Source organism: Hypanus sabinus, chromosome 2, assembly GCF_030144855.1.
Source record: "Hypanus sabinus isolate sHypSab1 chromosome 2, sHypSab1.hap1, whole genome shotgun sequence".
In the NCBI taxonomy this organism is placed as follows: domain Eukaryota; kingdom Metazoa; phylum Chordata; class Chondrichthyes; order Myliobatiformes; family Dasyatidae; genus Hypanus; species Hypanus sabinus.
In genome coordinates this window covers 20,672,888-20,699,147 of record NC_082707.1, presented here as the reverse complement: position 1 = coordinate 20,699,147, position 26,260 = coordinate 20,672,888, and the positions used below count along the sequence as shown (strand labels likewise).

General features: G+C 45.0%; 1 protein-coding gene across 1 annotated transcript in view; it reads left to right on the top strand.

The window, feature by feature from the left end:
• LOC132406765 (mediator of RNA polymerase II transcription subunit 12-like protein) overlaps positions 1-26,260 on the top strand; it is a 689,991-nt gene that overhangs the window by 188,434 nt on the left and 475,297 nt on the right. Inside the window, exons 12-15 of the mRNA XM_059992729.1 lie at positions 1,504-1,638; positions 7,402-7,528; positions 10,244-10,476; positions 23,147-23,251. Coding sequence (XP_059848712.1) covers positions 1,504-1,638; positions 7,402-7,528; positions 10,244-10,476; positions 23,147-23,251 — 600 coding nt within the window. The remainder of the gene's footprint in view (positions 1-1,503; positions 1,639-7,401; positions 7,529-10,243; positions 10,477-23,146; positions 23,252-26,260) is intronic.

The window sequence follows — 26,260 nt, the reverse complement described above, 5'->3', positions numbered from 1 at the left end:
GAGCGTTCTGTAGACCTGGGGACAGTTCTTCCAACTGCTTGGGACTGAATTCATCTTCTGCCGGGTGGGAACTCGGTTCTCAGCCGCGTTACCGTGGGGCGAAATCCTGTCGTAGCCTGGGGGCGCGTGTTGCTGGAGAGGCAGTATTATTCATCGATGGTGGCAGAACTGCTGCTGAGAATCAGAATTGGGTTATTACCACTGACATATGCTGTGAAATTTGTTTTGTGGCAGCAGTACGGTGCAACACATAAATTACCATAAGTTGCTGCAATGAATATAAAATAAAAGAATAAATGTAGCGCAAAGGAGAGGAGAACATGCAAAAGTGTTCAGAAATTGGATGGTGTAAGGGAGGAAGCTGTTCCTAAAAGATTTGTCTTCGGGCTCTTGTGCCTCCTCTCTGATTGTACAATGAGAAGAGGGCATGTCCTGGGTGGTTAAGGTCCTTAATGATAGAATCCACCTTCTTAAGGTATCACTTATTGAAAGTGTCCTTGATGGTGGGGAAGGTAGTGCCCGTGAAGGAGCAGGCTACGTTTACGGCCCTCGGTAGCTTTTTATCATTCTGTGAATTGGAGCTTCTGTACCAGGTGGTGATGCAACCTGTTAGAATTCTCTCCATGGTACATATGTAGAAATTTGCTTGACTCTTTGGTGACATCCCAAATCTCCTCAAATCCCTAATGAAGTAAAGCGCTGGCGTGTCCTCTTAACTGATTGCATCAATATGTCGAAACTGCTCACCCTTTCCACTGCTGATCCCTCTGGTGTGGCCCTCGACTTCCCCTTCCTGAAGTGAGTTTTGCGGGGCAGCATTGAGGGAACATAGCTCTACAATGACAGCAGTCTCTGCAACCCTTTCATTGTAGTATTAGATATGGAATTCCAGGGCTTACATCAGGAAATGACAAAGGGGAATGATATATCTGAGTCTGGAATGTTATATAGTTTCAAGGGGAATCTGCAGGTGGTGACGTTCTGTTGTTCAACTGCATGTAATGGAGTTTTAGGATTGAGAAGTTTAGTTCTTACTTGTGCCATGTAATGCTCAGTGCTTAAGGTAAAAATAATAACTATACCTGGTCATCATTATTTCTGCCTCCCTTATGGTCTTTCATTTTTCAACCATATCCGTAGCCCACCTGCTTCCCCTAAACCCTACCCACTTCCCACTTCTCCACTTGATTTTGACTCCCCCCTGCTCACCTTCACCCCCTCCCTGCCCGCCTTCACCCCCTCCCTGTCCGCCTTCCTCACCATACTCCACCCATCTTCCTCACCCCTTTCCGCCCTCCTTCCTCCCCCCTTCTTGCCCTCCTTTCCCTCCCCCAACACCCACCTTTTTCACCCAATGCCTGCTCATCAGCCCCCGCATATACCCCCTTTCCTCTTCCCCCTGCATGCCCCTTTTCACCGGCACTGTCCTCTCCTCCCCTTGCGGAAATCGCCAGCTGCCCGTGCAGTTCTCTGTAACCCCTTTCTCCTTTCTGGACCCCGCAGCAAATTGCACCTAACGACGAGGCTGTTGTGACTTTACTGTGTGAGTGGGCGGTGAGCTGCAAACGGTGTGGGAAGCACCGAGCTATGACGGTTGCAAAGCTGCTGGAGAAGAGGCAGGCTGAGATTGAAGCAGAGGTGAGTAATCACACCAAGTATCACAATGAAATTCTGGACACCAGCATCCAAGTGTCAGGAAAGTTCAATTCAGGAGATTCTTTCTGCACTGCTGATATAAGCAGGTGAATTATGTGTGAATTAAATTAATAATATACAAACCATACAGTATAATTGCACATGAATGTAAGTTCAAGGCATTCTGCTGCTGCAGCCCCTTCGTATCGAGGTTTAATATGTTGAGCATTCAGAGCTGCTCTTCTGCACACCACTGTTTTAACATGTGGTTATTTGAGTTGCAGTGCCTATAAAAGGTATTCAGCTTGGAACTTGGAAGTTCTCACGTTTTATTGTTTTACAACATTGAATCACAGTGGATTTAATTTGGGGTATTTTGACATTGATCAACAGAAAAAGATACTTTCATGTCAAAGTGACAGCAGATCTTTATAAAGCGGTTACAAATATAAAACAAAAAATAATTGATTGCATAAGTATTCACACATTTTAATATGACACACCAAATCATCACTGGTGCAGCCAATTGGTTTTAGAAGTCACATAATTAGTTAATTGGAGATCACCTGTGTGCAGTGTTTCAATTGATTGTAGTAAAAATACACCTCTCTGGAAGGCCCAGCTGTTGGTGAGTCAGTATCCTGGCAAAAACTACACCATGAAGACAAAAGAACACTCCAAGCAACTTTGTGAAAAGGTTATTGAAAAGCACAAGTCAGGAGATGAATATAAGAAAATTTCCAAGTCACCTTGGAGTAGAGTTCAGTCAAGAAATGGAAAGATGGCACAGCTTGTAAATTTGCCTAGAGCAGGCTGTCCTCAAAAACGGAGTGGCCATGCAAGAAAGGGACTAGTGGGGGAGGCCACCAAGAGACCTATGACAATTCTGGAGGAGTTACAAATTTCATTAGCTGAGGTGGGAGAGACTGCACGTATAAAACTGTTGACCAGGTGCTTCACCAGTCACAGCTTTATGGGAGAGTGGCAAAGAGAAAGACACTGTTAAAAAAAACTCACATGAGATGGGGGATGGGAACAAGTGCAGAGAGACAGGGGGGTGTAAAATGAGGGTAGAAGCAAAAAGTAGTAAGGTGAAAAGTAAAAGTGGCAGGCAGGCAAATCCAGGTCAAAAAAGCAAAAAGGGCCACTTTTCAACATAATTGTATAAGGGCTAAGAGTGTTGTAAAAACAAGCCTGAAGGCTTTGTGTGTCAATGCGAGGAGCATTCGTAACAAGATGGATGAATTGAATGTGCAGATAGTTATTAATGAATATGATATAGTTGGGATCACAGAGACATGGCTCCAGGGTGACCAAGGATGGGAGCTCAACATCCAGGGATATTCAATATTCAGGAGGGATAGACAGGAAAGAAAAGGAGGTGGGGTAGCATTGCTGGTTAGAGAGGAGATTAACGCAATAGAAAGGAAGGACATTATCCTGGAAAATGTGGAATTGATATGGGTAGAGCTGCATAACACTAAGGGGCAGAAAACGCTGGTGGGAGTTGTGTACAGGCCACCTAACAGTAGTAGTGAGGTTGGGGATGGCATTAAACAGGAAATTAGAAATGCATGCAGTAAAGGAACAGTAATTATAATGGGTGACTTCAATCTACATATAGACTGGGTGAACCAAATTGGTAAGGGTGCTGAGGAAGAGGATTTCTTGGAATGTATGCGGGATGGTTTTCTGAACCAACATGTTGAGGAACCAACTAGAGAGCAGGCCATTCTAGATTGGGTATTGAGCAATGAGGAAGGGTTTGTTAGCAATCTTGTCGTGCGAGGCCCCTTGGGTAAGAGTGACCATAATATGGTGCAATTCTTCATTAAGATGGAGAGTGACATAGTTAATTCAGAAACAAAGTTTCTGAACTTAAAGAAGGGTAACTTTGAAGGTATGAGACGTGAATTAGCTAAGATAGACTGGCAAATGATACTTAAAGGGTTGACGGTGGATATGCGATGGCAAGCATTTAAAGATCGCATGGATGAACTACAACAATTGTTCATCCCCGTTTGGCAAAAGAATAAACCAGAGAAGGTAGTGCACCCGTGGCTGACAAGGGAAATTAGGGATAGTATCAAGTCCAAAGAAGAAACATACAAATTAGCAAAAAAAAGCGGTACACCTGAAGACTGGGAGAAATTCAGAGACCAGCAGAGGAGGACAAAGGGCTTAATTAGGAAAGGGAAAAACAGATTATGAGAGAAAGCTGGCAGGGAACATAAAAACTGACTGTAAATGCTTTTATAGATATGTGAAAAGAAAAAGATTGATAAAGCCAAATGTAGGTTCCTGACAGTCAGAAACAAGTGAATTGATCATAGGGAACAAAGACATGGCAGACCAATTGAATAACTACTTTGGTTCTGTCTTCACTGAGGAGGACATAAATAATCTTCCGGAAATAGTACTGGACTAGTGAGATGGAGGAATTGAGGGAAATACATGTTAGTAGGGAAGTGGTGTTAGGTAAATTGAAGGGATCAAAGGCAGATAAATCTCCTGGGCCAGATGGTCTGCATCCCAGAGTGCTTAAGGAAGTAGCCCAAGAAATAATGGATGCATTAGTGATAATTTTTCAAAACTCCTTAGATTCTGGATTAGTTCCTGAGGATTGGAGGGTGGCTAATGTAACCCCACTTTTTAAAAAAGGAGAGAGAGAAAAACCGGGGAATTATAGACCGGTGAGTCTGACATCGGTGGTGGGGGAAATGTTAGAGTCGGTTATCAAAGATATGATAACAGCACATTTGGAAAGAGGTGAAATCATCAGACAAAGTCAGCATGGATTTGTGAAAGGAAAATCATGTCAGACAAATCTTATAGAATTTTTTGAAAATGTAACTAGTAGAGTGGATAGGGGAGAGCCAGTGGATGTGGTATATTCGGATTTTCAAAAGGCTTTTGACAAGGTCCCACACAGGACATTATTGTGCAAACTTAAAGCACACAGTATTGGGGGTATGGTATTGATGTGGATAGAGAATTTGTTGGCAGACAAGAAGCAAAGAGTGGGAATAAATGGGACCTTTTCAGAATGGCAGGCAGTGACTAGTGGGGTACAGCAAGGCTCAGTGCTGGGACCCCAGTTGTTTACAATATATATTAATGATGTAGACGAGGGAATTAAATGCAGCATCTCCAAGTTTGCGGATGACACGAAGCTGGGTGGCGGTGTTAGCTGTGAGGAGGATGCTAAGAGGATGCAGGGTGACTTGGATAGGTAAGGTGAGTGGGCAAATTCATGGCAGATGCAATTTAATGTGGATAAATATGAGGTTATCCACTTTGGTTGCAAGAACAGGAAAACAGATTATTATCTGAATGGTGACCGATTAAGAAAAGGGGAGGTGCAACGAGACCTGGGTGTCATTGTACACCAGTCATTGAAGGTGGGCATGCAGATACAGCAGGCGGTGAAAAAGGCAAATGGTATGTTGACATTCATAGCAAAAGGATTTGAGTACAGGAGCAGGGAGGTTCTACTGCAGTTGTACAAGGCCTTGGTGAGACCGCACCTGGAGTATTGTGTGCAGTTTTGGTCCCCTAATCTGAGGAAAGACATTCTTGCCATAGAGGGAGTATAAAGAAGGTTCACCAGATTGATTCCTGGGATGGCAGGACTTTCATATGAAGAAAGACTGGATCGACTAGGCTTATACTCACTGGAGTTTAGAAGATTGATGGGGGATCTTATTGAAACTTATAAAATTCTAAAGGGATTGGACAGGCTAGATGCAGGAAGATTGTTCCCGATGTTGGGGAAGTCCAGAACGAGGGGTCACAGTTTAAGGATAAAGGGGAAGCCTTTTAGGACCGAGATGAGGAAAATCTTCTTCACACAGAGAGTGGTGAATCTGTGGAATTCTCTGCCACAGGAAACAGTTGAGGCCGGTTTCATTGGCTATATTTAAGAGGAAGCTCTTGTGGCTAAAGGGATCGGGGGTATGGAGAGAAAGCAGGTACAGGGTTCTGAATTGGATGATCAGCCATGATCATACTGAATGGCGGTGCAGGCTCGAAGGGCCAAATGGCCTACTCCTGTACCTATTTTCTATGTTTCTATGAGATCTCAACCGGAGTTTGTCAGAAGGCATGTGGGAGACTCTGAAGTCAGCTGGAAGAAGGTTCTATGGTCTGATGAAACTAAACTGGAGCCTTTTGGCCATTGGACTAAATGCTGTTTGACGTAAGCCAAAAACCACACAACATGAAAAACACATCATCCCTATTGTGAAGCATGCCTTTTTCTGTGAGGATGCTTCACAGCAGCAGGCCCTGGAAGGCTTGTGATAGTAGAGGGTAAAATGAATCAAGCAAAAGACAGGGAAATTCTAGAGGAAAACCTAATGCAGTCTGCAAGAGAACTGTGACTTGAGAGAAGATTTGTTTTCCGCAAGACAATTACCCCAAGCATAAAGCCAAAGCTACAAAGGAATGGCTTAAAAACAACAAAATTAATGTTCTGGAGTCACCAAGTCAGAGTTCAGATCTCAGTCCAATTGAGAATTTGTGGCTGGACTTGAAAAGGACAGTTCACTCATGGTCCCCTTGCAATCCAACAGAGCTTGTGCAGTTTTGTAAAGAAGAATGTGGAAAAATTGCAGTGTGCAGGTGTGCAAAGCTGATGGGGACCTATCCACACAGAATCAAGGCTATAATCGCTGCCAAAGGTGCATCTACTAAATACTGACTTGAAGGGGCTGAGTAATTATGCGATCAATTATTTTGTGCTTAATTACTGTAATAAATTTGTAGAAATTTGTTTTCACTTTGACACAAAAGACCTTTTCTGTTGATTGGTGTCAAAAAAACCAAATTAAATCTGCTGTGATTTAATGTTGTAAAACAATAAAATATGAGAACTTCCAAGGGGGAAGTGAAAACTTTTTATAGGCTCTGTACTGTTTCCTTCCTGTCAGCTTGAATGAGTCTGGCTATTCTCCTCTGACCTCTCATTATCAAGACAATTTCACCAACAGAACTGCTGCTCACCATTCTTGCACTATTCTCTGTAGACTCTAGAGACTGTTGAATGTGAGCATCCCAGGAGAATAGCAGTTTCTGAGATACTCAAAGCACCCTGTCTGGCACCGATAATTATTCCATAGTCGTAGTCATTTAGATCACATTTATTTCCCCATCCTGATGTTTTGTCTGAACAACAACTGAACTTCTTGACCATGTCTTCATGATTTTATGCTTTGAGTTGCTCCCACATGATTGGCTAATTAGATTTTTGCATTAATGTACAGGTGTACCTAATAAATATGCTGAGTGTATATTACCACTTTGTATGTCCTCGACTGATTCATTAACCTAGTTTCAAAGGCGGATATGGTCTGAAACTGCAGTGTTTTGTTCTCCTGAGCTAACTTTCAAGGGTGGTGCACACTGATATGTGGAACAAGATTTTGGCTACAATCTGAACATTCTATGTCAAGCATTAATCATGGATTATTGATCACTTCCAACATAGGAAAGTTAAAGGCAAACTTTTATAAACCAGATGTACACCACTATTTATAACCCTGGCGTTGAAGATAGAAACACTGGTTTTCTGTCTCGCTTGCCACAATGGTTGTCCACTGGCTCTTGTAACCCCACGACTTTTGACTAAAAATGCTAGAGGTGAGTTTTGTAGCATTTTAATGAGTTGGCTAGTGGAGCAGAGGTGATGTTGCTGAAGAAGGAGTTGTTTTGAGCAAGTTGAGAGGCTCTGCTCAAACCCTTCTGATTCATGTATTGTCTTTTCAGCGGTGTGGAGAGTCTGAAGTCTTGGATGAGAAAGAGTCTATTTCCTCCGTGTCACTTTCTAGCTCAAGCCTTCCTGTTTTCCAGAACATCCTGCTTAGATTCCTTGATACCCAAGCTCCTGTATTAAGTAAGTATTCGCCTTCCATTTGTGCTCTTGTTCCTTTTGACCTGCCTGCAAGGTCTGTATTTCTAATGTACCAAAATAGTTCTGAGGAAGAGCACTGAGAGAAGAGAACTGTTCTAGGTTGACACTTGTACCCACATCGACAAATTCTCCATAGTTTTCAGACAAGTTATTGGCAGAAACTCGATGGAAAAAGAATTAGATAAAAGGATGAACATTAACTCGGTGGCCACTTTTTTAGGTACATAATAAGTAGCCACTGAGTGTACATTCATGGTCTTCTGCTGCTGTAGCTCATCCACTTCAAGGTTCGACGTGTTGTGCATTCAGAGAGGCTCTTCCACACACCACTTTTGTAACACATCATGCTGTCACCTTCCTGTCAGCTTGACCCAGTCTGGCCATTCTCCTCTGACCCTTCTCCTTTACAAGTTTTTTTTGCCCTCAGAGTTGTCACTCACCGTATGTTTTTTTGTTTTTTTGCACCAGTCTTTGTAAACTCTAGGGACTGTTGTGTTTGAAAATCCCAGGAGATCAGCAGTTTCTGAAATACTCAAACCACCCCATCTGGCACCAACAATCATTCCATGGTCAAAGTCTCTTAGATCACATTTCTTCCCCATTCTGATGTTTGGTCTAAACAACAACTGAACCTTTTGACCATGTTTGCATGCTTTTATGCTTTGAGTTGCTGCCACATGACTGGCTGATTAGATATTTGCATTAATGAGCAGGTGTACCTAATAAAGTGGCCACTGAGTGTAAATGTATTGCTATTGTATCTTTCCACATTAACCTAACCATCTACTGTACCTATTGTTTTTAATAATGCAACAGTGAGAGTGTTAGGATTTTAGGTTTTTTGACCTTTCCTACAGTCATCGGTTGTTATGGTGACATTAGGATTTCAGCTTGGAAAGAAATTATCAATGACCTTCACTGTCTCCTGTGTTCCATGCAAGTATCACTTTCCAGTGAACTAGTTCAGTTGTATGAGCAAATTTAACTCTTTAAATGCACTTCAGATTTCTCCATGAGATATAGGAGCAGAATTCTGCCATTCAGCTCTGCTCTTCCATCATGGCTGATTTGATATCCCTCTCAACCCCATTATCCTGCCTTCTCCCTGTAACCTTTGGTGCCCACGCTAATCAAGTACCTATCAACCTCTGGTGAATTCACAGATTCACCGACCTGTGGTGAAACAAAATTCCTCCACATCTCTGTTCTAGAGGGCTGTCTTTCTATTCTGAGACTGTGCTCTCTGGTGCTGGACTGCCCCACTATTGGAAATATCCTCCCGTGTCTGCTGTTTTTAGGTGTTCTCTGGGTTTCTGTGCGTGGGAGTGGGAAGTAGGAGGCTTTGTGGTTCTAACGTTTTTGCTGCCACTCATTCTTTGGGGCACTGTTCTGTTTGTGTGGATGTCTGCGAAGAATAAGGATTTCAGGTTCTATGTTGTATATGTTTCTCCGATATTAAATGGAACTGATTTTTAAATTTTTACTTATTGAGATACTGCACAGAATAGGCCCTTCCGGCCCTTCGAGCTGTGCTGCCCAGCCCAGCAACCTGATTTAGTCCTAGGCTAATAATGAGAAAACCTTACAATGACAAATTAACCTACCAACCAGTACGTCTTTGGACTATGGGAGGAGACTGGAGCACTGGAGGCAGAACGTACAATTTCCTTACAGGCAGCCGTGGGAATTGAACCCACGTCACTGGCATTATAAAAGTGTTGTGCTAACCACTGTGCTGCCGTGTCATACCCCCTCTTGTTCTTCTAAACTCGAGTGATTACAGACCCAGAGCCATCAAGTCATGCCTTCCAATGGTATTTCAAGCTCTCTTTGTCCTCCAAGTTTCTTTAAGTGCACCCACTTCACTTGAAGGACTTCCGATATTTTCATTCCCCTCTACCCAACACATCATTCTTTCCTTTGCTTATCCAGCTTTGCTGTTCCTGATTTTCCAGGGTCTTTGAATTTTTACCCTTATGAGAACATACTGACCATAAAGTCTCGCTATTTCCCTGTTGAATATCTTCCATTTAGATTCATATAGCCATGGAACACTACAGCACAGAAACAGGTCCTTCGGCCAGCAATTATTCTGCCCAGTCCCATTGACCTGCACCCAGACCATAAGCCCTCATATGCTGCACATCCATTTACCTACCTAAATTTCTCTTGCATGCTGAAATCGAACCCACATCAACCACTTCTGCTGGCAGCTCGTTCCGCCCTCTCACCACCCTATGAGTGAAGAGGTTTCCCCTTACGTTCCCATAATTAGTTCACCTTTCGCTCTTAATCTGTGGCCTCTTTTTCTATTCTTACGCAACCTCAGCGGAAAAAGTCTGCTTGTATTTATTCTATCTATAACCCTCATAATTTTGTACACCTCTATCAAATCTCCCCTGATTCTCCTATGGTAAAGGACACCAAGTCCTAACCTATTCAATCTTTCCCTATAACTCAGGTCCTCATTTCCCAGAGGCATTATGGGAACTGACTCTTTAGAGGTAGTTTGCTGTGTATCTGATCAGATCTCCAGAATTGGAATTGGAATGAAAGACAATGTTGTAACAGTTTGTGACTGTCATGATGCTACACTTGGTTATGTTGCATTTTTACACCTTGCTGAGGATGTGCTCTTGACCATCGTATGATGAATTCTGGTCCTCACTCTGTTTTTATCCATTATATGTTCACCAGCTGACCTCAGTAACGAAAACGAGAAGGCAGAATTTGTAAATCTGGTGCTGCTGTTCTGCGAATTCATTCGCCACGATGTCTTCTCGCACGATGCGTACATGTGCACGCTTATATCCCGTGGGGACCTCACCTCTGTCAGTGCTGCAGCAAGACCGCGATCACCCACTGCAGACAACTCGGAAGAACAGTATGCAAAGGAACACGATGGGAGACATCTCGGGGCTAAACTGGAGGTGAGGCAGCTATTGAGAGGGCCAGTGATGGGCATTGATTTAAACAAATCTGTTTTGTTTTCACATCACTCGGTTGCTTCAAGTTTGTCATTTCCTTTTGCTTAATTCAGTCTGTCAGTGACGACAGTGCAGATGCTAGAATCCAGACTGAAAACCTGCTGGAGGAGCTTGGCGGATCTGTGGAAGAGCACAAAATGTTGATGGAAACTCAGCGAGTCCAGCAGCATCTGTGGAGGGGGATAAGCAGATGGCACTTGAGCCTTTAATGGCTCTGTGCATGCACCGTCCGGAGTGTAGAAGAATGAGGGGGGATTTCAGTGAAACCTATCAAACATTGAAAAGCCAATGGATGTGGAGAGGATGCTTCATATGGTGGGGGTGTCTAGGACCAGACAGTACTGCTTCAGAATAGAAGGATGTCCCTCTAGAACAGAGATGAGGAGGAATTTCTTCAGCCGGAGGGTAGTAAATCTCTGGAATTTATTGCCACAGACAGCTGTGGAGACCAATTCATTGGACACATTTAAACTGGAGGTTGATAGAGTCCTGATTTGTAAGGGCATCAAAGGTTATGGAGAGAAGGCAGGCAAAACTCAGTCAGCCAAATGGTTTAATTCTGCTCCTATCTCTTCTGGTCTTATGACATTTCAAGCTGAGACCCCTTATCATTCAGCTTCAAGCATCAGCTGTTTATTCCTCTCATAGACGCCATCTGACCTGCTGAGTTCCCCTGCAATTTTGTGTGTTTTGCTCTGGATTTCCAGCACCTGCAGAATCTCTTGTATTTAACCTCTGCGGAGGGAGGTGGACTGTTGGCTTTCTGCTTCACTCTCCTTGACCTGCTGAGTCCCTCCAACAGTTTGTATTTTTTCTCCGTCATAGTTTGAGAGATAACCAGACACACAGACTGTTTGGCCTACATATGCATCAACCATTTAATCCAATCAGACAAAGGCATGGCAGCAGCGGCCTTTCAGACCTGGTGTTACTTTAATTTAATTTTCTATTTTAAGTTTGATCCACAACTTTCGATTAGGGCACATGAATAACAGAGCGGCTATCTACCATCGTCAGATACTACTACAGTACAGAGATCGCCCAAAAACAAACCTTCACAAAGATCTGCTGGCTGAATTATGCGATGTCGGCTTGCTGAGGGGAACGGGCCTACAATCCTCGGGCTTGCCTGATGCTGGGAGCCGGAGATGGAGACATTGAAAGCGATGTGCGAGGAAGTAGAAGTGAGGCAAACGGGCAGGGGTCCGTGCCAGGCTAAAAGCAAACCCTAGCCAGCCAGCTCTCCCATCCATTCTGCTCTCCAATGTCTGCTCCCTGGACAATAAAATGGATTACATCCGACTCCAACGTAATACTCGGTGGGAGTACAGAGTTTGCTCCGCGTTTGTCTTCACAGAGACATGGCTCACTGATGGGATTTCGGACGCTGCCATCCAGCTAGACGGGCTAGCTTTGTTTCGTTCGGACAGAGATGCAGCTGTCTCCGGTAAGACTTGCAGTGGCGGAGTCTGTGTTTATATCGACACGGAATGGTGTAAGAGCTCTGTGCTGGTTTCCAGACACTGCTCGTCGTTAGTGGAGTTTGTGGCAGTTCGATGCAGACCATTTTATTTGCCACAGGAATTCACCTCTGTCCTTATATTTGGTGTCTACATTCCCCCCAGCGCTAATGCTAAGGAGGCACTCTGTGAACTGTACAGGGCTATTAGCGAACTGCAGAACGCATACCCTGATGGTCTGTTTATTGTCGCTGGTGATTTTAACCACGCGAACCCTAAGTCGGTGTCTCCAAGTTCCATCAGTATGTGGACTTTGCAACGAGGGGGGAGAACGCATTGGATCTGGTTTACACAAACATTCCCGATGCGTACCGGGCAGAGCCCCGCCCCCACCTTGGATACTCAGACCACATCTCTCTTATGCTAATTGCAGCATACAGACCGCTGGTCAGGCGCTCCAGACCAGTTCAGAAGCAGGTGAAAACCTGGCCAGCAGGAGCCATCTCTGCTCTTCAAGACTGCTTTGATCACACTGACTGGCACATGTTCATGGAGGCTGCAACCGATGGCAACTCTACCAACTTAGAGGAGTACACAGCATCAGTGACCAGCTACATCAGCCAGTGCATTGATGATGTTACTCTGTCCAAGACCATCACTATACGCGCCAACCAGAAGCCATGGATGACCGCAGAGGTGCGTGCACTGCTGAGGTCCCCCGACTCCGCCTTCAAAGCAAGCGACAATGCAGCTTTAACAACAGCAAGGGCCAAACTGTCCCGAGCCATCAGACGGGCAAAGCGTGCACATGCCCAGCTAATCCACAGTTACTTCCAGGACAGCTGTGACACGCGGTGCATGTGGAAGGGCATCCAGGACATTACCAATTACAAAACAACATCACCTAACAGTGCAGGTGATGCCTCCCTCCCGAATGCGCTGAATAACTTCTACGCCTGGTTTGAGGCGGAAAATGACGTGGCAGCGAGGAAGTCCACCCCTCCTGCAAATGACCAGGTTTCTCTGTGGCGGACGTGAGAAGAACCCTGTGCAGGGTTAACCCACGGAAGGCTGCTGGACCAGACAACATTCCTGGTAGAGTGCTCAGAGGATGTGCAGACCATCTAGCAGATGTTCTCACTGACATCTTCAACATCTCCCTGAGCAGTGCCACCGTTTCAACGTGCTTCAAGGCCGCCACCATTGTCCCCGTGCCGAAGAAGTCTTCAGCGTCCTGACCAAATGACTACCATCCCGTTGCACTTACATCCATCATCATGAAGTGTTTCAAGAGGCTCGTCATGAGGCATATCAAGACCCTGCTGCCCCCTTCACTGGACCCCCTGCAGTTTGCATACCGTCCCAACCGCCCAACAGATGACACCATTGCCATCACCCTCCACCTGGCCCTAACCCACCTGGACAAAAAAGACACGTACGTTCAAATGCTGTTCATAGACTTCACAGCATTCAACACAATCATCCCTCAGAAACTGATTGGAAAGCCGAGCCTACTGGGCCTGAACACCTCCCTCTGCAACTGGATCCTAAACTTCCTGACTGGGAGATCTCAGTCAGTCTGGATCGGGAGCAACATCTCCAACACCATCACACTGAGCACGGGGGCCCCCCAGGGCTGTGTGCTCAGTCCACTGCTGTTCACTCTGCTGACCCATGACTGTGCTGCAACACACAGCTTGAACCACATCATCAGGTTTGCCGATGATACGACCGTGGTGGGTCTCATCAGCAAGAACGACGAGTCAGCTTACAGAGAGGAGGTGCAGGGGCTAACAGACTGGTGCAGAGCCAACAACCTGTCTCTTAATGTGAACAAAACAAAAGAGATGGTTGTTGACTTCAGGAGGGCATGGAGCGACCACTCCCCGCTGAACATCGACAGCTCCTCGGTAGAGATCGTAAAGAGCACCAAATTTCTTGGTGTTCACCTGACGGAGAATCTCACCTGGTCCCTCAACACCAGTTCCAGAGCAAAGAAAGCCCAGCAGTGTCTCTACTTTGTGTAAAGGCTGAGGAAAGTCGATCTCCCACCCCCCATCCTCATTACATTCTACAGGGGTTGTATTGAGAGCATCCTGAGCAACTGCATCACTGCCTGGTTCCGAAATTGTACCATCTCGGATCGCAAGACCCTGCAGCGGGTAGTGAAGTCAGCTGAGAAGATCATTGGGGTCTCTCTTCCCGCCATCATGGACAATTACACTACATGCTGCATCCGCAAAGGAAACAGCATTATCAAGGATCCCATGTACCCCTCATACAAACTCTTCTCCCTCCTGCCGTTTGGGAAAAGGCTCCGAAGCATTCGGGCTCTTATGACCAGACTATATAACAGTTTCTTCCCCCAAGCTATCAGACTCCTCAATACCCGAAGCCTGGACTGACACCTTGCCCTACTGTCCTGTTTATTATTTATTGTAATGCCTGCACTGTTTTTGTGCACTTTATGCAGTCCAATGTAGGTCTGTAGTCTAGTTTAGCTTTCTCTGTGTTTTTTTTTATTACGTAGTTCAGTCTAGTTTTTGTACTGTGTCATGTAAACCATGGTCCTGAAAAACGTCTCATTTTTGCAATGCACTGTACCAGCAGTTATGGTCGAAATGACAATAAAAGTTGACTTGACTTGACATTCTGCCAATGCTGGAAATCCAGAGTAACAAAAACAAGATGCTGGAGGAGCTCAGCAGGTCAGGCAGTATCTGTGGAATGGAATGAAGAGTTGATGTTATGGGCCTTCATCAGAAAACATAGGCCGTTTGTTACTCTCTCTAGATGCTGTCTGACCTGCTGAGTTCCTCCAGCATTTTGTGTGTGTTACTTGATGTGGCAGGGTAGTGATACGTCTCTACCAAAGAGGGGTAAGGGGCTCCTTTTCTCCACTAGGCTGCAGGTCATCCTTGGGCAAGGTGTAGGGCCAGCTTAGCCCCCCACCCCCGGTCAGGTTCATGTGAGGACATGGGATCAGGTGATGGATGGTGTATGAGCAGCTGGTGCATATCACAAGTCCTGTTGATGCGACCACTGATGCCAGGCAGGCATTTCTGAAGAGTATTGATAATTTCTGGGGTCACCCATCTTGTAATGACACTGCCCAGAAGGCAGTAAATCACTTCTGTGGAAAAATTTGCCAAGAACAGCCATGGTCATGGAAAGACCATGATGGCCCATGTCATATGACATAGCATATAATGAACAAATTCAAACTAACCTTTTTTTTATCCTCCCCATATTCTCTTCAACAGAACCCCAGAGGATAGATTTTTAAAGAGTATTCCATGGCACAGTGTGGAGTAGGCCCTTCAATCCTTCGAACCATGCCACCCAGCAATTCCCCAGGTTTAATCCCATCCTAATCATGGTAATTGATAATCAGAAATTATCAATACTCTTCAGAAATGCCTGCCTGGCGTCAGTGGTCGCATCACCAGGACTTGTGATGTGCACTAGCCGCTCATACACCATCCATCATCTGATCCCATGTGACCCTAATCACGGGACAATTTACAATGACCAATTAACCTACCAACCAGGAGGAAATTGGAGCACTCGGAGGAAACTCACACGGTCGTGAGGGGAACGTACAAACTCCTTACAGGCAGTGGTAGGAATTGAACCCAGGCTGCCTGCACTGTAAAGCTTTTGGCTAACTGCTGTGATACTGCGCTGCCCCTGGTCATCAACTGCTGGGAACTGTATTTGTTACATTGATTTAATTCTGGGCAGCATGAGGGTGAATATTCAATAAAACAGCAGAATAAGAGTTAAGTATGTGCAAATGAACACAAAAGAAAGCAGACATTTCTGGATTATGGGGAAATGAGTGTACGGACAGTTCTCAGGAATGGGGGCTGCCTACATACTGTATCTCTGTTAGGTTGCCACCTCAGCCTTGAATGCTCCAGAGAAAAGTATACATCTTAGTCCAAACACTTGCTATAGTTAATACTCGCCAAGCAAAACCCTGATGATGGGTCTCAGCCCGAAACATTGACAGTTTACTCTTTTCCATAGAAGCTGCCTGACTTGTTGAGTTCCTCCAGCATTTTGTGTGTGTTGCTTTGGATTTCCAGCATCTGCAGATTTTCTCTTGTTCGTAACACCCTTGTAATCTCTTCTCCATACTCTCTAAGGTAGGGGTTCCCAATTTTTTTTATATGCCAAAGGCCAATCCTATTAGTCAATGGGGTCTGTGGACCCCATGTTGGGAACCTCTGCTCTGAAGCCTTCACAAACATCCTGCAGTGTGGCAACTAGAACTGTGCACGGTGCTCCAAGCGTGGCCTAGCTAACGAGTTATTAAGCTGCTGTATGACCTGTCAACGTTATAATTGATGCCCTGACTGATGAAGACAAGGATACTGTATATACCTTCTTAACCTTCCCTTTACGGGCTGCCCCCAACACATCTTTAGGTTGCTAACACGAATGATGCATTTCACTGGATGCTTCGATGTCAACTAATCTCACTTAATCTTGTGTTGCCATGGTACAGGAGCTGTGGACTTGCACGTCGATATCCCTCTGTACATCAGCGGTCCTGTAGGTCCTGGCATTTATGTCCTTGTATTCTGAGGCTGTGCCCTCTGGTCCTAGACTCCCCCTCGATCAGAAACGTAGTTGGGTGGTATGGTAATGTAGTGGTTAGCACAATGCTCTACAGTACAGGCGACCCATAGAACAATAGAACACTATGACACAGTACAGGCCCTTCAGCCCTCCATGTTGTGCCGACCCATATAATCCTTAAAAAAATACTAAACCCACACTATCCCATAACCCTCCATTTTTCTTTCATCCATGTGCCTGTCCAAGAGACTCTTAAATACCCCTAATGTTTTAGCCTCCACCACCATCCCTGGCAAGTTATTCCAGGCACTCACAACCCTCTGTGTAAAAAAATTTACTCCTGATGTCCCCCCCAAACTTCCATTCCTTAATTTTGTACCTATGCCCTCTGGTGTTTGCTATTGGTGCCCTGGGAAACAGGTACTGGCTATCCACCCTATCTATGCCTCTCATAATCTGGTAGCCTCTATCAAGTTCCCTCTCATTCTTCCCCTCTGCCATTTTTCTGCCCAACTCTGCAGCCTATCTATATCCTCTTCTAACCTTCGACCACCTACAGCTCCATCCACAACTCCTCCAATCTTCGTGTCATCCGCAAACTTACTCACCCATCCTTCAGCCTCTACATCCAGGTCATTTATAAAAATCACAAATAGCAGGGGTCCCAGGACAGATTCCTGCAGCACTCCATTAGTCAACAACCCCCAGGCAGAATACTTTCCTTCCACAACTACCCTCTGCTTTCTTCCTTTAAGCCAATTTTTTATCCAAACAGCCAAGGTTCCACTTATCCCATGCCTCATGACTTTCTGGATGAGTCTCTCATGAGGGACCTTGTCAAATGCTTTGCTAAAGTCCATGTAGACCACATCCACTGCCCTACCCTCATCAATTTCTTTTGTTACCTCTTCAAAAAACTCCATCAGGCTTGTGAGGCACGATCTTCCCTTCACAAAACCATGTTGACTATCCATGAGTAGACTGTACTTCTCCAAATGCTCGTAGATCCTATCCTTAAGAATCCTTTCTAGTAGTTTGCAGACTACTGACGTAAGAGCCACCGGTCTATAGTTCCCAGGTTTCTCCCTATTACCTTTTTTAAACAAGGGAACTACATTTGCCATTCTCCAGTCCTCCGGCACATCCCCCTGCAGCCAAAGAGGATTCAAGGATCATAGCTAATGCTCCTGTGATCTCTTCTCTCAATTCCCACAACAACCTGAGGTGTATCATATCTGGTCCTGGGGATTTATCAATCTTAATGTTTTTAAGAAGATCCAGCACTTCTTCTTCCTTAATCTCCACATTGTCCAGCACACAGGCCTGCTTTACTTCGACCTCATCCTGATCAAGATCCTTTTCACTTGTGAATACTGAAGCAAGGTATTTCATTTAGGACCTCCTCTGCCTCCAGACACATGTTGCCCTCTTTATCCTTCAGCAGTCTCACCTTCGTTCTCGTCATCTTCCTATTCTTCACATACGCATAGAACGACTAGGGGTTCTTCCTAATTCTACATGCCAAGGCCTTCTCATTCCCCCTTCGAGTTCTCCTAAGTCCTTTCTTTAGCTCCTTCCTGGCCACCCTATATTTCTCATAAGCCCCTCCTACTTTCCTGCTTATATCTAACATATGCTTCCTTTTTCCTCTTGACGAGTTATCTCATATGTTTTGTCAGTCACGGTGCCCTTTTCCTACCATTTTTTCCTTGCCTTAGTGGGACAAACCTATCCTGAACCCAGCACAAGTGGTCCCTAAACTTCTCCCACATTACTTCTGTGCTTTCCCCTTTGAACATCTGTTTACAATTTACTCTCGCTAGTTCCTGCCCCATCCCTTCAAAGTTAGCCCTTCCCCAGTTAAGCACTTTACCATTTCGTCTGATTTTATCCTTTTCCATAGCTATGCTGAAGCTAAGGGAGTTGTGGTCACTCTCACCAAAATGTTCCCCCACCGAGAGGTCTGTCACCTGGCCAGGTTCATTACCCAGAACTAGATTCAGTATGGCCTCTCCTCTCATCGGCCGGTCCACATACTGTGTCAGGAATCCTTCTTGAACACACCTGACAAATTCAGCCCCATCTATCCCGCTTGCACTCAGGAGGTGTCAGTCAATATGAGGGAAGTTGAAATCACCCATAACTACTACCCTGTATTTCCTGCTCCATTCTAAAATCACCTGCTTATCTGCTCCTCGGTGTCCTGAGGGCTATTTGGGGGCCTATAGACTACTCCCAGCACAGTGATTGATCCCTTCCTATTTCTGACTTCCACCCAGACTGACTCCGTGGACACTCCTTCTGCAGCATCCTCCCTTTCTGTAGCCGTGATACTATCCCTGACCGGCTATACCACTCCCCCCCGCCCCCTTTTCTACCTCCCATCCTATTCCTTTTAAAACACCGGAACCCCGGGACCTGCATCATCCAATCCTGCCCTTCCTCCAACCAAGTTTCAGTAATGACCACAACATCATAGTTCCACATACTAATCCATGCTCTAAGTTCAACCTCCTTGTTCCTAATACTCCTAGCACTGAAGTAGGCACATTTCAACCCCTTTAACTGGCTACAATTATGTTTCATCCCCTGCCTGTCCTTCCTCATCAACTCAGAACTCTTAGCATCATGCCCTTGTCCTTCTCCCTTAATCCCTGAGCTCACATTCTGATTCCCACCCCCCCGCCAAACTAGTTTAAACCCTCCCCAACAGCTCTATCAAACCTGCCCGCCAAGATATTGGTCCCCCTGGGATTCAAGTGCAACCCGTCCTATTTGTACAGGTCACACCCGCCCCAAAAGAGGTCCCAATGATCCAGAAATCTGAATCCCTGCCCCTGCTCCAATCCCTTAGCCACACATTTATCCTCCATCTCATTCTATTCCTGTTCTCACTGACGCATGGCACAGGCAGTAATCCCGAGATTACTACCTTTGAGGTTCTGCTTTTCAACTTCCTTCCTAACCCTGTAGTCTGCTTTCAGGACCTCTTCCCTTTTCCTACCTATGTCATTGGTACCAATCTGTACCACGACCTCCGGCTGTTCTCCCTCCCACCGCAGGATATCTTGGGCACTATCTGAAACATCCCGGACCCTGGCACCTGGGAGGCAAACTACCATCCGAGTTTCTATCCTGTGTCCACAGAATCGCCTGTCTGAAACCCTGACTATAGAGTCCCCTATTACTACTGCCTTCCTCTTCCTTTCTCTACCCTTCTGAGCCACAGGGCCAGATTCTGTGCCAGAGGCACGGCCACTCTTGCTTCCCCCAGGAAGGCCGTCCCTCCCAACAGTACTCAAACTGGAGTACTTATTGTCAAGGGGTACAGCCACAGGGGTACTCTCTAGTACCTGAATCTTCCCCTTCCCTCTCCTGACTGTGACCCACTTGTCTGTCCCCCGTGACCCTGGAGTGACCACCTGCCTGTAACTCCTCTCTATCATCTCCTCACTCTCCCTGACCAGATGAAGGTCATCGAGCTGCAGCTCCAGTTCCCTAACGCGGTCCCTTAGGAGTTGCCTCTCGATGCACCGAGTGCAGATGTGGCTGTCCGGGATGCCAGGAGACTCCAGGACCTCCCACATCCGACACCGACCACAGAAAACTGGCCTCACACACATACTACCTCCTTTAGCAGTCAACAACTGCCTCACCTCGTCCTGTTACCACCGAAGTCCGTGGAGCCAAAGCCCTTTCACTCTGCTGCCTCTCACTCCCAACGCTGCCCGCTGGATATGGCTGCCTTCTTTTTAAACCGTTTGTGCTCAACTGGCTGACGTCACGCACCTGCGCACCTCTCTTCCGCCGAGAACTCAAAATGTCTTCCCGCTGGAAACCCTTAGGTGCTCTCCCACTGCCTTCTTCGTCCGAATTGATGCGGGTTTAATTCCCACTGCTGCCTGTAAGGAGTTTGTACATTCTCCCTGTGACTGTGTGGGTTTCCTCTGGGTGCTCTGGTTTCCTCCCACAGTCCAAGGATGTACCATTCGGTAGGTTAATTGGTCATTGTAAATTGTCCTGTGATTAAACTAGGGTTAAGTCGGGGGTTGCTGGGCAACAGGGCTTGAAGGGGCAGAAGAACCTATTCCACACTGTAACACAATCAATCAATTAATCAGCCAATAAAATAAAACACCATTTCAATATCCACTCTATCTAACCCTTCCAATATTCAATAGGTTCCAGTGGTCTCCCAATCTGTGTTGGATGCCTTCCCAATCTTCACCAAGCATCTACGCTCCATCCGCCAGACAAGCAAGATCTCCCAGCAGCCACCCATTTTAATTCCACTTCCCATTCCCATTCTGATGTGTCCATCCATGGCCTCCTCCACTGTTGGGATAGTTTGGAGGAACAACACCTTATATTCCATTTGGGTAGCCTCCCAGTAATGCCTCATCCCTTCACCATTTCCCATCCCCTTGTCCCTCTCTCTTGCTTTCTCCTTATCTGCGCATCCCCTCCCCCTGGTGATCCTCCCACCCCCAGCCCCCTTTTTCTTTCTTCCTTAGCCTTCTGACTCTTTCACCAATCAAGTTCCCAGCTATTTGCTTCATCCCTCTCCCTCCAAGTTTCACCTATCACCTGGCGTTTCTCTTTCATCTTCCCCCCACCTTTCAAATCTGCTCCTCAGTTTCTTTTTCTCCAGTCCTGCCGATGAGTTTCAGCCAGAAATGTCGTCTGTACATTTTTCCATAGATGCTGTCTGGCCTGCTGAGCTCCTCCAGCACTTTGTGCATTTTGCTCAGATCACCAGCATCTGCAGATTTTCTCTTGTTTGTGGGTTGGTGGGTTAATTGGTCACAGGATGTAATTGGGCGTAGTGGCCTCTTTGGGCTTGTTACTGTGTTGTATCTCTGAATTTAATAGGCATCCGTTAGACTTGAGAGATCATAGATTTGTGGTTTAGAAAGTTTTCAGGGTGCAGGCCTGGGCAGGGTTGTATGGGAGACCAGCAGATGCCCATGATGCAAGTCTCCCCTCTCCATGCCACCGATGTTGTCCAAGGGAAGGGCAAGGGATATCCCTTGCCGCAGGAGTCGTTGCAGAGCGATGTGTGGTTAAGTGATTTGCTCAAAGAAACAACACGCTGTCTTAGCTGAGGCTTGAACTAGCAACCTTCAGATCACTAGACCACAGATAACCACTTGGGCCATGCACCAACACATCTCTGAATTTAATTAAGATTCAACCCTGCTGTGTTCCCCCTAAGTTTGTTCCAGATTCCTGCATCTTCAACCTCTCATGTCCCCACATTAAAATCGTGATTAGTGTGTGTGTGGAGCTTTAGAGTTGTGCCATTCACCAGGCTGATCACAGGGTTGTTTTCTGAGAATTACTTGAGTGGGTTGGACCTGTAATCAATTGGGATGAGAGGTGATCTTATTGAAACCTATAGGATATTGAGGGGACTTGGCAAGGTAGGGACTTGATAAAGTAAATTGTGAGAAGATGTCCTGCATCTCGAGGAATCTCGAAAGAAAGGATGCTGCTTCAGAGCACAGAATTGCCCGGTTGAGGCATTTAGGAGGAGTTTCTTTTAAAGATAAAGATTGAATGATTAGCTTTGTTTATCATGTGTACGTGGAAACTTACGTGAACTGTGTCACTTTCCATCAATGACCAATGCAGTCTGAAGATTATACTAAGGGCAGACTGCAATTATTGCTGTGCTTCTGGTGCCAACATAGCACGCCCATAACTCTAAAGATATGTCTTTTAGAAATGTGGGCAGAAAAGAGAGGACCCAGGAGAGACCTACCAGGAGCATACATACTATTTGAATTGAAATTATTCAAGGTTAACCAATATTTTTAGGCAAAGTGGGGGAATGAAAGGCAAGCTGTTGAGACCAATGTCAGTTCAGCCACACAGAGTGGAACAGGCTTGAAATAGAAAGCCTACTCTTTCAATTTCCTGTACAAGGGGTGATTGATAAGTTCGTGGCCCAAGGTAGAAGGAGTCAATTTTAGAAAGCCTAGCACATTTATTTTTCAACATAGTCTTCTCCTGTATTTACACACTTAGTCCAGCGGTCGTGGAGCATACGGATCTTGAACCTCCAGAAAGTGTCCACAGATGGGTGATGGATAAGTTCGTGGCCTAAGATGGAAGGAGATGAGTTTTCCAGCTCTCGTTACATGCACATGCAGATCAACCCTTTGAGTGATTATGCAGAAAATTTGAAGTTAATAACTCATTGGGGTGATTGATAAGTTCGTGGCCTAAGGTAGAAGGAGATGAGCTATTAACTTCAAAATTTCTATATAATCACTCAAAGAGTTGAACTGCATGTGCATGTAACGAGAGCTGTATAACTCATCTAACTTAGGCCACAAACTTATCAATCACCCATCTGTGGACACTTTCTGGAGGTCCAAGATCTGTATGCTCCATGACTGCTGGACTAAGTATGTAAATGTAGGAGGGGACTATGTTGATAAATAAATGTGCTAGGTTTCCTAAAATTGACTCTCTTTACCTCAGGCCATGAACTTATCAATCACCCCTCGTATTTCTGTATTGACAAATGAGCTTCAGCAAATATAATTTTCCATTTATAGGACCAGGGGCTTGGAGAACAGATGGATATCAACACAGGACCCGCAAATCTATTTGATGAAGTGGACACAAACGATTTCAAAGCAGATTTTGGACCCGAGTTCGCAGTAAGTTGAAAACTCTCTTTCCGAAATTTCTTGCCGTTCTTCTTAACTTGAAGCAGACAATCATGATGCGAGACTAATCACAGTCGGTGTGAATTAACTGGTATGCATTCCAAAACTTTGGGTGGTTCTGAAGGTGTCAGGAATGAACATGAAAGACTAATGGACAAAATACTAAACTGTCCATTCTCTCCAGTGAGTAATTCCAGTCAAAGATGAGGTTTGTGATGACTCTGTGATTTAATATTTCTTGTTATATTGCTATTAGTGGGAGCTTGCTGTGGGGAAATTGAGTCTCGAAATTTCATCTGGCCCATAGAGCAAAAGGTCTTAATTGGCTACAGGTTGTTCTGGGATATCCTGAAGTTGTGAAACTTGCCAGAAGGAGAATTATGCAGTCCTGTACCAATCCAAGGAAGATGAACCCCACCCCGTCTTGGCATCAGTCCCTCAGACCTACTAGGATGTGGACAGATGGTCTGTCGAGAAATTGTCACGAACGATGTTACTCAGATAGCAAGAGTTTTTGTTGATCCTCTGTTTTTAATGAGAAGTCTTAGGATGCTGTAATGCTTAGCAAGTCGGGCAGCAACAATGGAGAGTGAAGTGGAGCAAGAATATTTAAGTGTATGAACTGAAAGGTCAGATAGAGTCATAGAACATGACAGCGAAGAAATCGGCCCTTTGGTATATCTACACCAGTTCTTAATCTGCGTAGTCCCAATGACCTGCACCCAGATCATAGTCCTCCATACTCCAGCCATGCAAGTACCTATCCAAATTTCTCTTAAATGTTGAAATTAAACCCACACCCACCACGTCTGCTGGCAGCTCATTTCACACTCTCACCACTCTTGGAGCAGAGAAGTCCCCCCTTTTGATCCCCTTGAACATTTCACCTTTCACATTTTACCCATGACCTCTAGTATTAGTCTCATCCAACCTCAGTGAAAAAAAAGTCTGCTTACATTTACCCTATTCATACCCCTCATAATTTTGTATACCTCTATCCCCTCTTTCTCCGATGCTCCAGGAATAAAGTCCTAACCTATTCAACCTTTCCCAATAACTCAGGTCCTCAAGTCCTGGCAACTCTCTGCACAGTGCCATCTTTCAATTTTATTCATATTGTTCTTGTAGGTGGGTAACAGAAGTGCACTCAATACTCCAAAATAGGCCTCACCAACATCTTGTACAACTTCAACATAACATTGGAACTTCTGTACTGAGTACACGAGATGGGATTTTGTGTTGAAATTGTATAAGCCCAGCTTGGAGTATTGTGTGCAGTCTCGGTCACCCACCTGCAGGAAAGATGCAAATAATGTTGGAAAAATACAGGGAAAATTTACAAGGATTTTGGAAAATTTACAAATGCGGAGGACCTGACTTATAAGGAACGATTGAATAGGTTAGAAATTTATTCCTTGGAATATAGAAGATTGAGAGGAGATTTGATGGAGATACATAAAATTATGAGTGGTATAGATAGGGTAAATGCAAGCAGGCTTTTTTCCATCGAGGTTTGGTGGGACTACAGCCAGAGGTCATGATTAGGGGTGAAATGAAAAGTTTAAGGGGAACATGAGGGTAAACTTCTTCACTAAGAGGGTTGTGAGAATGTGGAATGATCTGTCAGCACAAGTGGTGCATGCGAGCTTGATTTCAACATTTAAGAAAAATTTGGATAGGTACGTGGATGTTAGGGATATGGAGGGTTATAGTCCCGGAGAAGGTTGAAGGGAATAAGCAGCTTAAATGGTTTGGCCTGGACTGGATGGGCTAAGTGGCCTGTTTCTGTGCTGTACTTCTCTATGACTCTAACTTTCTCTTAGATTTAAAAAATCCATTTAAAGATCCATTAAAAAAAAAACTGATAGACGTTCATAAAGCTATGAGAAGCAGAATCTTTCTCCAGGGTAGAAATGTCCAGCACTACAGGATATGGATTTAAGGTGAGAGGAGGATGTGCTTTCAGGCTCCTTTACCTCGTTCTTGATGATAGCAATGAGAGGAGGGCATGTCCTGGGTGATGGGGGTTACTTAATGTTGGATGCCGCCTTTTTGAGATACATAGATAGGCACATGGATATGCAGAGAATGGAGGGGATATAGGGTGTGTGCCAGCAGGAGAGATTTAGTTGAGGGACTAAATCTGTTGATTTAGTTGAAGAATAGTGGAAGACTTTCAAAGAGATTTTTCACGGTGCTCAACAAAAATATATTCCAGGTAAAAGCAAGGACAGCAGGGGTGGGCAGAGCCAGCCTTGGTAAGTAAGCAAATAAAAGAAGGCATCAAACTAAAAACTCTGCATACAAAGTCGCCAAGAGTGGTGGGACACTGGAAGATCGGCAACAAAGTCCAACTAAGTGAGCAATAAAAAGGGAAGCTAGGTTATGAAAATAAACCAGCACAAAATATAAAAACTGGATAGCAAAATTTTTTATAATTATATAAAGTGGAAAAGGGTGGCTCAAGTGAATGTAGGTCCCTTGGAGGATGAGAAGGGGGAACTGATAATTGGGTAATGAGAAATGGCCAAGGCTTTGAATGACTTTTGTGTTGGCCTTCACAGTGGAGGACACATCTAACATGCCAAAATGAGATGTTATGGATGCAATGGGAGGTAAGCACCTCGATACAAAAGGGATGACTAAAGAGGTAGTGCTGAGTAAACTTGTGGGCTTGATGTTAGATAAGTTCCCTGATCCTGATGGAATGCATCCCAGGGTACTGAAAGAAATGGCAGAAGTTATAGTAGAGGCCTTGGTGATGATTTACCAAAATTCTCTGGACTCTGGGCAAATCCCAGCAGATTGAAAGATGGTGAATGTTACACCACTGTTCAAAAAAGAGTACAGACAAAAGGCGGGTAACTATAGGCCAATTAGCTTAACACCTGCAGTTGGGAAAATGTTTGAAGCTATCATTAAAGAAGAAATAGCGAGGCATCCGGAAAGAAATAGATCTATCAGGCAGACGCAGCATGGATTCAGCAAAGGCAGGTCTTG